This window comes from Charadrius vociferus, unplaced genomic scaffold, assembly GCF_000708025.1.
Source record: "Charadrius vociferus isolate BGI_N301 unplaced genomic scaffold, ASM70802v2 scaffold163, whole genome shotgun sequence".
NCBI classification, from domain to species: domain Eukaryota; kingdom Metazoa; phylum Chordata; class Aves; order Charadriiformes; family Charadriidae; genus Charadrius; species Charadrius vociferus.
In genome coordinates, this window is record NW_009648332.1 from 3,440,286 (window position 1) to 3,454,181 (window position 13,896).

A 13,896-nucleotide genomic window follows, 5' to 3' on the forward strand; every position below is an offset into this window, starting at 1 on the left:
CCTGCCCGCCTCTCTCCTCCCCTGCTCTGCCCGCCGGCCGCCGCCGAGCTGCTAGGTGGGGCAGCCCGGGGCCGCCGCGGGAGCCTGAGAGGAACCCGGCGCCTCGATGAGCTCCTAGCTCCCACCCTGCCCCGTCCTCGCCGGCAGCAGCTCCAGGTGCGCGGGTCAGAGCAGAGCCGGGGACGCCGCTGGCTGCAATGGCGTCCAACATGGACCGAGAAATGATATTGGCTGATTTCCAGGTAAATTTCGAGCCGCCGCCGCCACACAACCGTGGCCTCTCGCTGCTTTTCTCTTTCTCCTCGTTGCTGTGCTGCTTGTTCTTTGTGGGAAGGTCCAGGGCGGTGGGTGTGAAGCCCACCCTCCAGAGCCTCCGCTCTTTCTTTCTTTCCTTTCTTTCATTTTCTTTTTCTTTTTTTTTTTTTTTCTGTCAGAAATAGGGAACATGTATCCTCTTCTCTCAAGGTGTGTGAGCAAAACGTCCTCTTTAACTTAGAGAGTTTCAGTTTTTAATAAAAAGAAAAAGGCTTTTTCGTCCACTTTGCTTGTTCTAACCCTTTACAACCACCCAGGCCCTGGGACAGCTGTGTGCCAGCTCACTTGGAAGAGGCAAATGCCAGGGAGGATACAAAACTCATCACTGCTCATGATTTGTCACGGTGTTTGTAATGAATCACTTGCTGGTACTACCGATTAACGCTGAACAGAGGTGTTTCCATTATAACATCAACACTAACTTCAAGGTTGCCTCAGCCTATGACTGTTGTAATGACGGTAAAACTCTTCCCACCCCATTTCAAACAACAACATGTTTGTGTAGAAAGGAAGAATATGCCCTTAAAAGTTGTTTGTTACCTTCCCTCTTCCCTACAAAAGCCTTATAATTTAACTTTAAACTCTTAGATCTTATTCCCAGAATAAAGTCTTTCTCTAAATAAAAGTGATGTGTTCAGGAGCCTGGTTAATCTTTTCAGTATGTTGCTTCTTAATATTGCTTTGTTTTTTAATAACAAGTAAACAAACAAGTGGAAGATACCTGCATTTGAAATAGTGGGGAGAGCCAAAAGCAGCTTGGAAGGATATCAGATTATATTTGAATATATCTTTTTAATGTTTGCTTTTCAACTGATTTTTTTTTTTTTTAAGCTTTGTCTATTTGCAGTGGTTGTTCTTACATAGGTAGGCTCCTGGGTATTCTTGGATTGAGTTATAAAACTGCTGTCTGTATGTTCAACTTCTTAAAAGACTGTTTCTCAGCTGTTAGCAGTGAAACCATTTCCTTTTAAAAAAGTAATCCATTCACTCTGTGTGTGTGTTTAACAAGAGTGTTTCTTTGGAATTACAGGTAGGGTGACTGTAGTGTACATTATGTAATTCCTCTTTTGCACAAGGTATCTGATATCTCACTGATGTAACATGCGGAGTTCCCAGTTGATAACAGGGAAGTGTTTTCCCCTTCTGTACCTGAGTATCTTACACCCATATTTATTAAAATGCTTAACAAATGTTTCTATAATGATCCTTTATTTTGTTGTGCTTGGAGATATTTTTATGTGTGTAAGAAGTGATGTCTCAATTCTAAGGCTGGAGTTTCATAAAGGAGTTCTTCCAGTAACAGTACACTGTGTAAAAGGAAACCAGGACCCCAATTCTGTGCTCATACTAGTGGGAGATAGGCTTATGTAATCCCTCATTATTAGCTGAAACAGGTTTGCATTCAGGAATCCCACACGATGATTAAGTTAGTGGCTGGGGGACATAAGATTTTTTTTTTTTTTTTTAGTAGTTTTCAGTCTGTATCCATTTTACAAGTTTTTAGTGTCAATGCTATTTTGAGATTCTCCAGTATTTTTTTGCTTGGGTTTTGAAATCAGTTAATAAAGGTATAAGAGCAACTGCCATGTTTGGTACTATGAAGACAAGTAAGTATTATTGCAAACTTGCAGATGGGCGGTGGAATCACAAAAACTATTTGTGGATCAAGGATGACATAATGTGTTTGAACCTAGGAAATATTTTATCATGTAACAATGCATATTTAAAAAAAAAAAACAAACCTTTTCCTCTTGTATTTCAGCAGGCAGCTTTGTTTTTCTGTTTCGTCCTTTTATTTCCTTTTTTTTTTTTTTTGAATACTCTCAAGCTTCTACCTGATTCTGAAACACTGAACTGTCAATTGTCATGCTATTAAAGTTTCAGATTAGTAAAGGACAATGTAAATCATTATTAGGCCTCGTATCTTTAGGCTGTTACAAAATGGTAAAGGATTTGGGGTGTTTTAAATACTTGATGGAATTTACAACTCATTCACTAAGAATTTAAAATGGAAAATAAAAGATTATGTGCAAAGTAATTCTGCGTGATTTTCCCTTCTATATTTTCTGTATCTTTTAATTAATAAATATGTTTCTGGTAGTTCTGCTGCCATTTGCTATATTTGTGTAATGTATCTTGTTGAAGAATGTTGTGCACACTGGAAATTTTAAAAGCAATTCTTTGTAGTTTTGTTCAGCTAATCTTTGCTGAATTAAATTGGGAGGGAAACATCCATTGTCATTTCACACTCATCTTTCCCAAGTTACTTTTAAGAGGGATAGAGCAGTGGTATTTGAACTTTTAAAACTTGAAAGGGTTTTCCCTCAACATAAGAAATTTTTTAGTGAAGTCATAATTATACTGATGTTTGATGCTTTTGTGGACTGACTTTGTATGTTTCAAAGCCATTAGGGATTCTGCCATTGATTTCAACTAGAGCAGGATCTTGTATTGCATTTGGTTTTTCCTTGTAGTTCTGATTGTTGTAACAGGTTACTTTTGTATTCTGAGGTACTAGAGAGAAATACTTTTAAGAAATGTTTTGTAGATATACATATGTATATGTAAAAACATTGAATACTTTTATAAAGTATTTTAACTATGGAGTAAATATTTTTTCTTAATGTCTTAAAACAATTTAAACTTGTTCTGTGTGGTTTATAATTATTTTCTTTCCCTCTCCTTTTTTAATGAGGTTACGCTATGCTACCAAGGAGTACAAAGTATGTATTCATGCATGTGGGCTGTATAAGCAACCTGTCTAACTTTTCCTTCTTAGGTCCTCACTTAGGAAAGATTATGCAGAAGCTTAGCTTTATACATGAGTAGTCTGATTGTTTTCAGTGGAAGTAGCTGAAGTAGTGGAGTTAAGTGCACAAACAAGTTTTAGCTGTTTTGCTAAATGCAATTCAGAATTTCTCCACAAAGTGTCATTGGCATATAGGAAAACCACCATAGGAAATAACCCAACAACTTATGTTTGTAGCATAAATTCTTTAAAAGGTAATTGCATGTGAATTTGTAAGAGTGATGCTGCAGTGTACCTCAGATACTGGGGGGAATAATGGCATATAATTTCTACCAATTTTTCTTCTTTTGTTTGTTGTGTTTATGTGCAAAATGTTCTTCCATCTCCAGTGGGATACCCAGGTGCTCACATGATACAAATATATTCATGATCTATGCAGTTTGGAGTTTGAAGAGAATAGCTGTCACAGTGTATTGATCCACTTTTCATTATAAAGAAAACAGATATTTCTTTTTTTTGTTTGTTTTCTTTATAAATCGCAAACTTTAGTTGCATTGAAGTTAGTTAAATAGACATAGTTAAACTGTTCAGGAATGAAAAACAATCTTTGAATACTGGCAGAAGTGTCAGACGTCGACATTTTTGTATGCTAGCACCTTTACTTTTTTTTTTTTACAGCTTCACTTAAGGTGGGGACTAAAATTGGCAAGAATATCTTTTTGTCATTATAAGTTATGTCCACCTATAGGACCGCTTTCTTCAGGCTATGTTCACAACAATTCTAAGCGTTGGAGTACTGTGGGAGTTTCCAGCCCCTGGGTGGCCATATATTCCAAGAATATCTGGCGCATGGAGCTTCAGAAGGAAACTTTTCATAGAATTCACATTTTTCATTGACCAAATAAAAAATAGCTCAAGATTTGGTCTAGGTGAGAAGACTTTGGAGTGGAATGGCAAAACTCAATAATCCTTGCTTTCATCGAAACAACAGATATCTAACAGTTTTCTTCTTCCTTCTGTCTTCCATCTATGTTCATTGTGAAACAGAGTTATGCGAGGTTTTTTGTTTTTACAGTTTTCTTTTTAACTGAGGAATAGACTGCTTTGGTATGATTCACACACTTGTATATAAAAATATCTTTTCTTCAAACTTCACCTTTTGTGTCAATCTTTTTCATAAAAACAGAGGTTTGTGGGAGGAGCAAGGGGGAATTGGGAAGGAAGAACCTCATTGCCATCAGTTACAGAAAGGTGAGAAAGCATGCTAGATAATAGTGTTTTAAGTTTTAAAACTGGCCATGACATTGATACGTCAGCGTATTGTTTCTTTATTTTTTTAACTATAATTCAACTTGTTTCCTTCTGGAATGGCTAAAATTAAAGAAACACAGGGCTGTTAAATAACTGACAAGATGTATTTTAAAAGTGGGTTGTTATTTTTTTTTTGGTGGTTATAAGAAACTTATCTGCTTCAGCTCTGTACAGGTTATCTCTGGTTTGCACACTGTTTTCGCTGTCTAGCAGTCTATGTGCAGAATTTACATGTGTATTATTTTTTTTGGGGGGTGGTAAGGGGGCTTTGCTTTCTTCTATGTGTGTTGGCATGCTGGCTCAGGTTTTCTGTCACTTCTAAGTTATTGCCAGTATGAAAATTTGATGGGTGAAGAAGGCAGGCAGATACAGGAATAGCTTCAAGTCAGTCCCCTTAGTTCTTGCTGTGGACTGTGACTTATGCTAGGGGCTGGAAAGACTGTTTCAACCATTTTCTGTAAACCATCCAGTAAGGCATTTTGAACGAATAGCAAAGTTGATATCCTTAACATTGAATTCTGAAAGAAATTATGTTGTTTTGTCATTAAGGCATGGGAGCAGAAAGGTCTGTTCTTTGTTTCTTTGCAGACTTTCTGTGAAGTGTGTGTCAATTCACTTGGAACAAGGTCCTCTGCAAAAGATGGGTGCTGGTGAAACTTCCACTCGAAGTTTAAATCTTTGGAAAGTGTTCCCCAACTTAAGTTTAAAGTTCTCGGAGGTCTACATTTTCATCAGAAAGTTTCCCTAGGCACCTAAATATCTGCATTTATATGTGTTCAGATCTGTCTGAGCTTAAAACCTCAGTCTTGCTCATACAAGACCATTCTTGTGTGTGGCCTCTCTGTAGGATATAATCGGTGGGCGCTCCCAGAGCGTGCCAGCTGGACTGAACTCTGCAACTCTCCCAATAGTAGTTGGAAGGAAATCCAGTAGTCTGTAGATTAAAAATGAGGGTTTGGGAGAGACAGGTTTGTTTCTTCCTCCCCTCGTACCAGGTATCTTTAGGTAAAAGTGGACTCTGCTAAGTTTCTAATAGTCAGGCGCCGAGATGCTCAGTACTGCTTCATCTGACCTTTTATTTGGATATAGGTTACTACATCCTTAGCTAAATTTTGAAATAGTTAACAGGGCTGGTTTTAGTGTTTTTTTTAAAAAAAAAAAAAAAAAGAACCTTACACCGTAGGATGTTGAAGTTCATACCTATGAGGCCTCTTAATTTACGTTTTTATTAGAATTCCTTTTAATCCTTGTTGTTTTTTATCACGTCTTATAATTTTGTGCATTGAACAGTCAGTAACAGGATTGGAACCAGTAGTTGGACCTCTTGGTTTGCAACACAATTGGTTTTGTTTGCTGTAAATGGCCTTGGGGGCAAGAGACAAGATAAAAGCATACTGCATGCTTAGTGTGTTTTAGTTTGGTTGTTTTGTCATTGTCTGCTACCAAGAGCATTGATTATATTAATATGTTTTATGTGTGTGTCTGAAGAATCAATAGTTTAATTTCTTTAGATACTTTTAGACTTGACTGTAATCCCAAAGCTCATGTTCATCAGAACAAAGCTGGTTTGATTTACTAGTCACCTTTCTGTCTTTAAACTGAAGGTGGATTCCGGAGTCACGAGTAAGAAACTGGAGTAAGAGTGATGTCTGCTTAGCAACCTGATAACTTGGATATTTCCACTGATAACTGTTCAAGGAAAACCCAGCTAATTTATCTTATATAAGGACAGATAGTTAACTAGAAATGCTATCTGACATTTATAGAGAAGAAACAGGATACTATGATTTGTGTGCATTACAGCCCTGCTGTAAGAACCTAAATAATTTACCACTGGAGCACAGATTCATCTTCAGAAAGAGGTTTATGCTGTTCTTTTCATTCAGTTACCTTGAAAAGACTCTTCACATCATAGTAATCATGTCACCGTTTCCATCAGCCCATTCATGTAGGTATTTGGGTTAGTAGGTCACTGAAACAGATTGAGAGGTGGTAGCTGTAGGATCCTTTTTCAAATACCATGACAACTAATACTAATTATAATATTGAAATTATTAATTATATGTACTCCCAGAGGCTAGGAATGTGCTTTCATTGAAAGGCAATATGAAAGTTATTTGGCACATTGAAAATAAAATGTGGCTAATATTTCTTGGTAGCAAAGATCATTTACAGTAAATACACTTACTGACTTCATATTTTTGTGTGGAAGGAGAGGATGAGGATTAGAGGAAGGGGTCCTGAGGATCTTCCATCTTAAGAATATTGCATTGGTGCTGGAAAGTCTGAAAGGGTAGAATTTCCCCCTCTATTTGGGCAGTTCTCATGGTTCACTTATCATTACAAGCCTACTTTTAATGCATTTCCCCACTAGAAGCCAGAATTAATAGCTTATTGAAGGTGTATCTTTGATATGATTTAGTGTTTTTCTAGTCAGTGGATAAGTTTGTGTGTTTGTGGGGCAGCCATTAAATGAGTCCTTTTAACTACTGTAAGAACTGAAAAGCCTGGGGAAGTACCTAACATTTTACTCATCCCTCATAATTCGGATGAAAGGAAACAACATGCTTACTGGCAGGATTGATACCTACTAATTCTGCCCATGTTTTAGAGTTGACTAGAGAATGTGCAGTTGTAAAAACAAGCTGCTCAAAGAGGAAACCAAAGCCCTAATGTATGCATTACACGTTGTTTGGTCTATCTAAGTAGTCATCTACTGGTCCTCTATGTCTAACTGGTTGAGCAGGTCTTTGTTCTGCAGCAGTAGTTATGCTTTCAAAAAATAATTAATTAAAGCAGAAGTTCTTAAGAGGTGTTTTGAAACTAGAACAGAGTACGTTAGCCCTTGAGTTATTTTATAGAAGTTTCATATTTTACCTATTGCAGGAAACAATTTGTAAAGACAAGAACTCCGAAACTGAGTCACCTCCATTATTTTTTTTTAAAGGTCAGGTTGTTTGTGTGAGCAAATATCAAAGGTGCCGTATCAGCTCAGATCGAAGATCCAGCTGGCCTAATGTCTCATCTGCAGCAGTGACTGGTCCTTAGGAAAGAGACAAAAGAAACAGAATTTGAATGGATTTGCCTCATCCTAGTTTCTGGAAGTCAGCACTTTAAGAGCTTGATAATGGGGTTTGTTATAAGACTTTGGAAATAAATTGTGTCAGCCTGAGTTAGTCTTGCATTCTTCAGAGACATCTGAGTAGTTTTGTGATATGTGAGTTTGCTCCGTAGAAGCTGTGTTTGCTTTTCCTCAGTATGTCATAGATATTCATGTATAAACTAATTCTATTTTATATACTTTATTGGAATTTCTGCTGTTTCTTATGGTACAGAAGTCTAATTTGTCTGAGATGTAGAAATCTTACCCCTTCTGGTTTGCACCCCAATAAAATTGATGAAAAAGCTAATGTAAGCACTGTGGGAATGTGAGGTTGATTTAACCTTTAATTAAGGCTGATTTAAAGAGCAGTCTTTGTTTAAAAACATATCCTATTTAAGTTTCTTTAAAATTTTGGGGACTATCATCTGTGCTGGTGCCTTGTTCTTTATGTCTCTGCTGACACTTTAGTATGAGTTCTCTGTATAGAGCAGCTTTGTTACTGGATGGTCCCTAAGTTCCTCTGTAGTGAATATGAGTGCACAGAATTCTTTTAGCTTTTATGATATCCCCTTACCTTCTCTGAATACTTCTTTAGTATCTTCTTCCTTTGGTCCCACTGACTTGCTGGCAGGCTTCCCTGTCCCGATGCTTTTAAAAGCTTATATAATTTTTCTGTCTTCAGAGGAATTTTTTTTTTTTTTTTTTTTTTTTTTTTTTTTTTATTTTTGCAGTCCTTGTTGGCCTGCATTATGGTATGACCTGTGCTTTGCTGGGATTTGAGTGTTCTTCTGTTTCCCTATTTTGGATACCATTTCCAGGTTTTGAAGAATGTCTGTTCCTTGTGATCTTGTTCTTTATCAAAAAAATACCAATGTTTGTGGAATGTTGAGTAAAATATTTTTTGTATGAATTAGTACTCTTCCTTTATGTGCTTATCTAGAAAGTGGTTTTTATTTATTCTTTAGTTGTTTTTAGGGTTCCACTGCTCTTGAGGCAATGAGGAGAAAGGAGTTGACTGCTAATATCCAGTAAGAAGTGTTTGTCTGACACCTGCAGTTCTTTTCTGTTTTCCATCAGTTTTCCTCCTTATGTGATAATGTATAAGATACTGTAAAAGCAAAATGACTGCAACTCAGGAAATCTTGAGATTTTTACCTTCACTGGGATGCTTTAATAAAAGTACTAAACAAGCACAGAGACTTTGGGATAGTCCTAACTAAAGCTTTTTGTAGTTGTTGGGTAAAGGCTGTCTTCAGTCCTCAGGAAAGACAGATGGCTTTCGTAGTCCAGGGTACCAATTAATGGGTACTGACTTTTGTTTTGTTTTGGTTTTTAATTCAGTTTGAGCACCACTCTTTGTATGTAGCGCATGTCGCTTCAACGCGAGAGTGTTAGTGTGGGGCTTGGGAGACTAGAGTTCATGTCTTGGCTCAGCTCATGAGCTTCCTAGGGATGTGCCTTCATGATATTCTGGAAGCAGAATTTGCTCCAGAGTCTTGACAATGTTCAAAGTCTGCTGGAAACCATTTGAAAGTGGTTAGTGTGGTGCCAAGTTAGCTAGTTCTGCTAAGAAGTGGTTAGAGCTTCATGCTACCAGTTTAGACTTTGTACCCTGCTTGCTTTGTTCAGAAGGCTTGCAGTCATCTCAGAGCACGGGCAAAGTTCACTCTTGTCTACTTGGTAACTAACAGCTAGAAGTGTCTTCTGTGACCTTCAAAAATGCAATTTTTTCTTTTTTTTTTTTTTTTAACCCCTCATTTCTCCTGTAGGAAGGGACTAATGCTTCCGTACTTGAAGTTTTGCTTGAGGTGGTGCTCAAGCAGTAGAACAATGAAGTTTGTAAATAGTTGGGGGTGGGATTTGAAATACATTGGGCAAAACTTTAGCCTGGCATATTTGCCTAAACCCTTTCTCAATTTCCGATATTGGTAAGTGTGTTAGCTTGTTTGTTAAGCGAACAGCTGGTGAATCTGCTTAATTTTTACCATATGGTCTTCTGAGTTATGTAAAAACAGAGAAGCGTTCCGATCTCTTCATTTAGATGCTTGCAGTAGGTGACCTTTCAGTTTGTGTCTCAGTCGACATGCCTGGATGTTTTTTTCAAATGTTTGTCTGAAACAGAAAGAAGTAAAAGTTAATTTAATAACCACGGATGACTCATAATAAGAACAGTCTCATTACATCAGTAGGGTTGTTGCAAGGTTAGAATGACAGGGGATGCCACAGAGGGGCGCGTATGTAGCTGGTGTTGCAGTCTGTGGAGGTGGTCCTGAGGCTGGCGGGACTCTGCGATAAGAACCAAGGTACCAAAAAATCTCAGTGTCCGAATGTGCTGAATCTCTTGATAGCCCAGAGGAGAGTTACGCATAGATCCTAAATCTGGTATTACGGTACTAAAGCCTTTACTCGCTTGGCTGAGCATATTGGTTTAACTTACCTGTTTTGGGGGAACAAGTGTTACGCTTTCTTTCAGTTGCTTTGAACTAATTACCATTGCAACAGTGTATGTGTGAATTTTCAAGAAAATTTTCTCACTTACTGGTATGTCATAGGTGATTTAGTGTCCTAAAGCTTTCTGGGTTTGAGTAGACTTCTAGCAGATCCAATGTGGAGCTGCCCTTGGCTGCTTTATAGACTTCTAATTATTATCTTTGATTACTGAGCCCATCCTTGTAAGGGATGGGAAAAGGAAGCAAGGTACTATGTTTCGCTCTAGAAACAGGAAACTCAGGATTGGGTTGTTTAAAAATCCTACATCAAGAAACCTGATTTTTATTAGGAATGCTTAGAAAAGGAATTGTGGGTTCTTCTAGTAGAAGTAGTAGCCACATAGTGGGCTTCATTAGTATGCCAGGAGACTGAGGGAAGCCATTCTTCACCTCTACTGGGTACTGGTGAGACCACTGGCATCAGGAGTACTGTGTCCCCTATCTGTCCCTCCATTGACAAAGTGGAGCAAGTCCAGTGGAGGGCTGCCGAGGTGGGGAGGATGCTGGAGCATGTTTTGTGAAAGGTGAGGTTAAGGGAGCTGGGTTTGTGTAGCCTGCAAGAGAAGGCTAAGAGGGAATGTAGTTGCTGTCTCAACTATACAATGGGTGATAACAGAAAATATCAAATCAAATTTCTCTTGGTGTTGCACAGTCCAAGGATGAGAGGCAGTGGATACAGGTTGCAGCAAGGGAAATGATAGTTAAATATAAGGAATTTTTTTTTTTCCCCAGTGAAGGTGGTGAAGCACTGGAACAAGCTGCCCAGAGAGGCTGTAGACTCTCTGTCTCTGGAGATATGCAAAACCTGACTGGAAGCTGAAGTGTGTCTGTGAACTGATCTGTTTGGCTGTAATTGAAGAGGTGAATAAAACAGCAAACTAAATTTTGGTTATATTGGAGGCTAAGTATGCAAGGAGATAGCAATATCCTTTGCTATATCTCAAATGCTACTAAGAACAGCTCTGAGTCTTTTGTTTTTGTTTTTAAGCTGCTGACCTGGAGAATTCGGGCATCTTTCTGAGCAGGTTAGTGGCCTGTACTTGAAAAGAGTTTTCTGTGCTCCTAGTCTCTCTTATCTTTTGAACAGTAGGTTACCAAAGGGATAGTGAATGGATTTTAACAATATTTCTTCTTTGACAGCGTTTTTGATTTCTCTTTAAAACCTCATATATCTTTATGGAATAGAGTTCGCTGTAGTTGCATTGCTGTTATCTAGTGATAAAAATTTATTGGATACTTTCAAAAGTGAGCATTTCCTAGGGTGCTGTCTGGTTGTGGTGGATGGAGATGTGTTAATGCTGGATTCCTGGGGTTTTGTAGGAGATCCCAAAGGGTGAAAACTTTTCTTCCTAGGTGATCTCACCTGTTGAGTCTTGTGGTGCCTTAATGCAGTTGTTTCTTTGGGCATTGTAGTTTTGTACAAATATTAAAAAGATGGACTGAGCTACAGTTGCAACAAAAGGCTGATGGCAGAAAGCTCTTTTCCCCTTTTTCCTCCAGCACAGGAGAGTCTGTATCAGCTGTTTCAGTGTCTGAGGACTAGGCATCAGATTGAATCACAGTAGCTTAGTCTTATTCTGAGACAGATGGATGTGATATTAGCGAGAGGGAAAAAGTCTGTAGTTGACAACTGGTGTGACTCTTCCCTGGAGATCAGTTGTCTGAGTTTGTTGCTGTACTGAGTACTTGGAGGTCTGCCTCCAATTTTATCCTTTTTGTTATGTGGACAGAGCATGGTACCTGTATTTGCATCTGCTGTAAGTTACTGCAGGAGGCTGCAGCTGAGGATGTTAACTGCAGAGTGTGTGTGGAGATTAGTTAGGTACCAAATCACAAAATGAGTGTGGTTTTTTTTTTTTTCCAGTTGACTTTTACAGGAGAGAGTGGTGCACAGTGTAATTCACAGCCATCTGTCTGCCTGATTCTAACGGGCCTGAACCTGTTGTGCAAAATGTTCTAGGCTAAAGCCTAGTTTGGGTTAGCTTAGAGATGGTCCCTGTTTGAAGGAAATATAGCTACTGTTGGCAGTCAAAGGAAATACAGAATTGTTCAACAAAAATGTTGAGAGAGGCAGACTTCTAAGTCCTCCCTATCCAGCTGCTGGCTGTTAGGCTGAATGTGGTCTTCTGGCTCCTTTTGACTGCTGCGTTTTGCCTTGGCGAGACGGGCAATGGTGCCACAGGTGAGAGAAATTCTGCCTTGCTGCCAAATGCCATTTGCTCCCGGCTTCTGTGCAACAACTGCCACCCACTATCTGTCAGGGCAACAGTAGCTTGACTCTGTCTGTGAGTCAGCAACAGCTGTTTGGTGCTTTCCTGGCTTTTGCAGAAGTAACAGCCCGGCTCTCTGTGTTAGGGGCAGCAGTTGTCCCTTCCAGCTTCGCTGTGTAACAACTGCCTGGATCTCTGCAGCAGGTGCCGGAGGAGCGTTTTCAACAGCAGCTGCTGCCAGATGGGGAAGACAGCTGCATTCCTGGGATGTGGAGGTGGGCTAAAGCCTGCGCTGGTGAGATGGGGGGTCACGGAGGGTCTCAAAACCCAGATCCAGCTGTTACGGCTGCCGGGGTCAGACCACCCTGCAAGGGATTTAGAAGAGCAAGTCTGTCATCCCGCATTATAGCTTTCTGGAAGCACCTCCTAGGTTTGTCTTGAATGCCTTGAAGTCTGTCTGCTCGCCGACTTTTCTCCTACTGAATTGTTTCCTCAGTGGCTACTTTGCTGCTTTTATGTAACAGTGATTAAGGTTACTGTGCCAGTTAAATAGGACCCCTAATGGTTAGCTGTGAGTCTTTCCAAGGGTAAGCTCTCCATCACTAAGGTGATGGTTAATCTGCAAAGCTACCTGAAAAAAGTTTGGAGAAGTGCTCTGAAATTTTATTATATGCAAATATAAACCTGCCTGGTGGAAACACTTACCTGGCCTGGAAAAGCAGGATGCTAAGAAAGCTGTTTTAACATTCAATAACTTTATCTTCAGAATCTGATTTTATGCATTCAGTGCAATAGTTTTCTAATCTTCACATTCATTTGCCTCTTGTGTGGTCTGAAAAAAACACAGAAGAGACTGCACAGTCACTGGACCTGCTGTGAAGGGCAAAAATGCTATCCTAGATTTAGAGGCAATGCAGAGAGGATGAGAAAGAACTTGCTCACCTTTTCTTCCTCTTTGTCCTTCAGAAAAAATTTATTCGGTTTCTTTTTCAGGTGTAAAGGTTTACAAATCAATGAGCCTTGAGGGGTATACCTTTACTGTGGCGGTTTGTTTCTTTCAGTTTGGTGACTTGGAGGATGTGCTGGTTGCTGATTGAATCAATATTTAGTAGAATTCTGGTAGGAATTTTCTTCTAAAATATTTAATGCCTTTTATTAAGTAGGTCTCTCACGAAAATAAAGCTGAATAAAATCTGTGAATCAAAAAAAATTTCTCAACTGATATCACTTTACTTGCTTAGTAATGAAGATGTGGATTTGCATCTGTGGAGTTCATCTACTTTGCAATATTTTGAAGGTTTGGGTTTTTTTTTCCTCTTCTGTTTCTGCACAAATTTAACATGATTTTTTTATTCCTATTCAGCTATTTTTTTTCTTTGTTTCTTGCTTGGGTAGAATGAAAGCAAAAAATCTTTAGGTATTGTAAATAAGTAAACCCTGTGACTTCTAGTCTGCCTTCCTAGATAAGTAAGGCATATAGTCTTATAGTGCCCAGGTGTCCCCTGGAGTCATACCAATTAAATTATTCCAAATTTCATGAACATACAGCCAGGTAACATGGAAAGAAGTCCATCAAAAGAAGCCCTTATAAGTATTCCAGCCATAGGAAAATCTTAAATCAGCCCTTGCAATTAGGGGTGAGAGGCAAACCCACAAGGAACCAGACTTTGTTAATGTTGTTGCTTACAGAACCTGCTGGTTTCCTGTGTTCGTTTCCCT

General features: G+C 38.9%; 1 protein-coding gene across 1 annotated transcript in view; it reads left to right on the forward strand.

Annotated features, from left to right (window-relative positions):
• The first annotated feature begins 203 nt into the window (after positions 1 to 203).
• Positions 204 to 13,896, forward strand: part of FAF1 (Fas (TNFRSF6) associated factor 1) — a 171,905-nt gene continuing 158,212 nt past the window's right edge. The window contains exon 1 of the mRNA XM_009884628.1: positions 204 to 242. Within this exon, the coding sequence (XP_009882930.1) occupies positions 210 to 242 (33 nt within the window). The 5' untranslated portion in view covers positions 204 to 209. The remainder of the gene's footprint in view (positions 243 to 13,896) is intronic.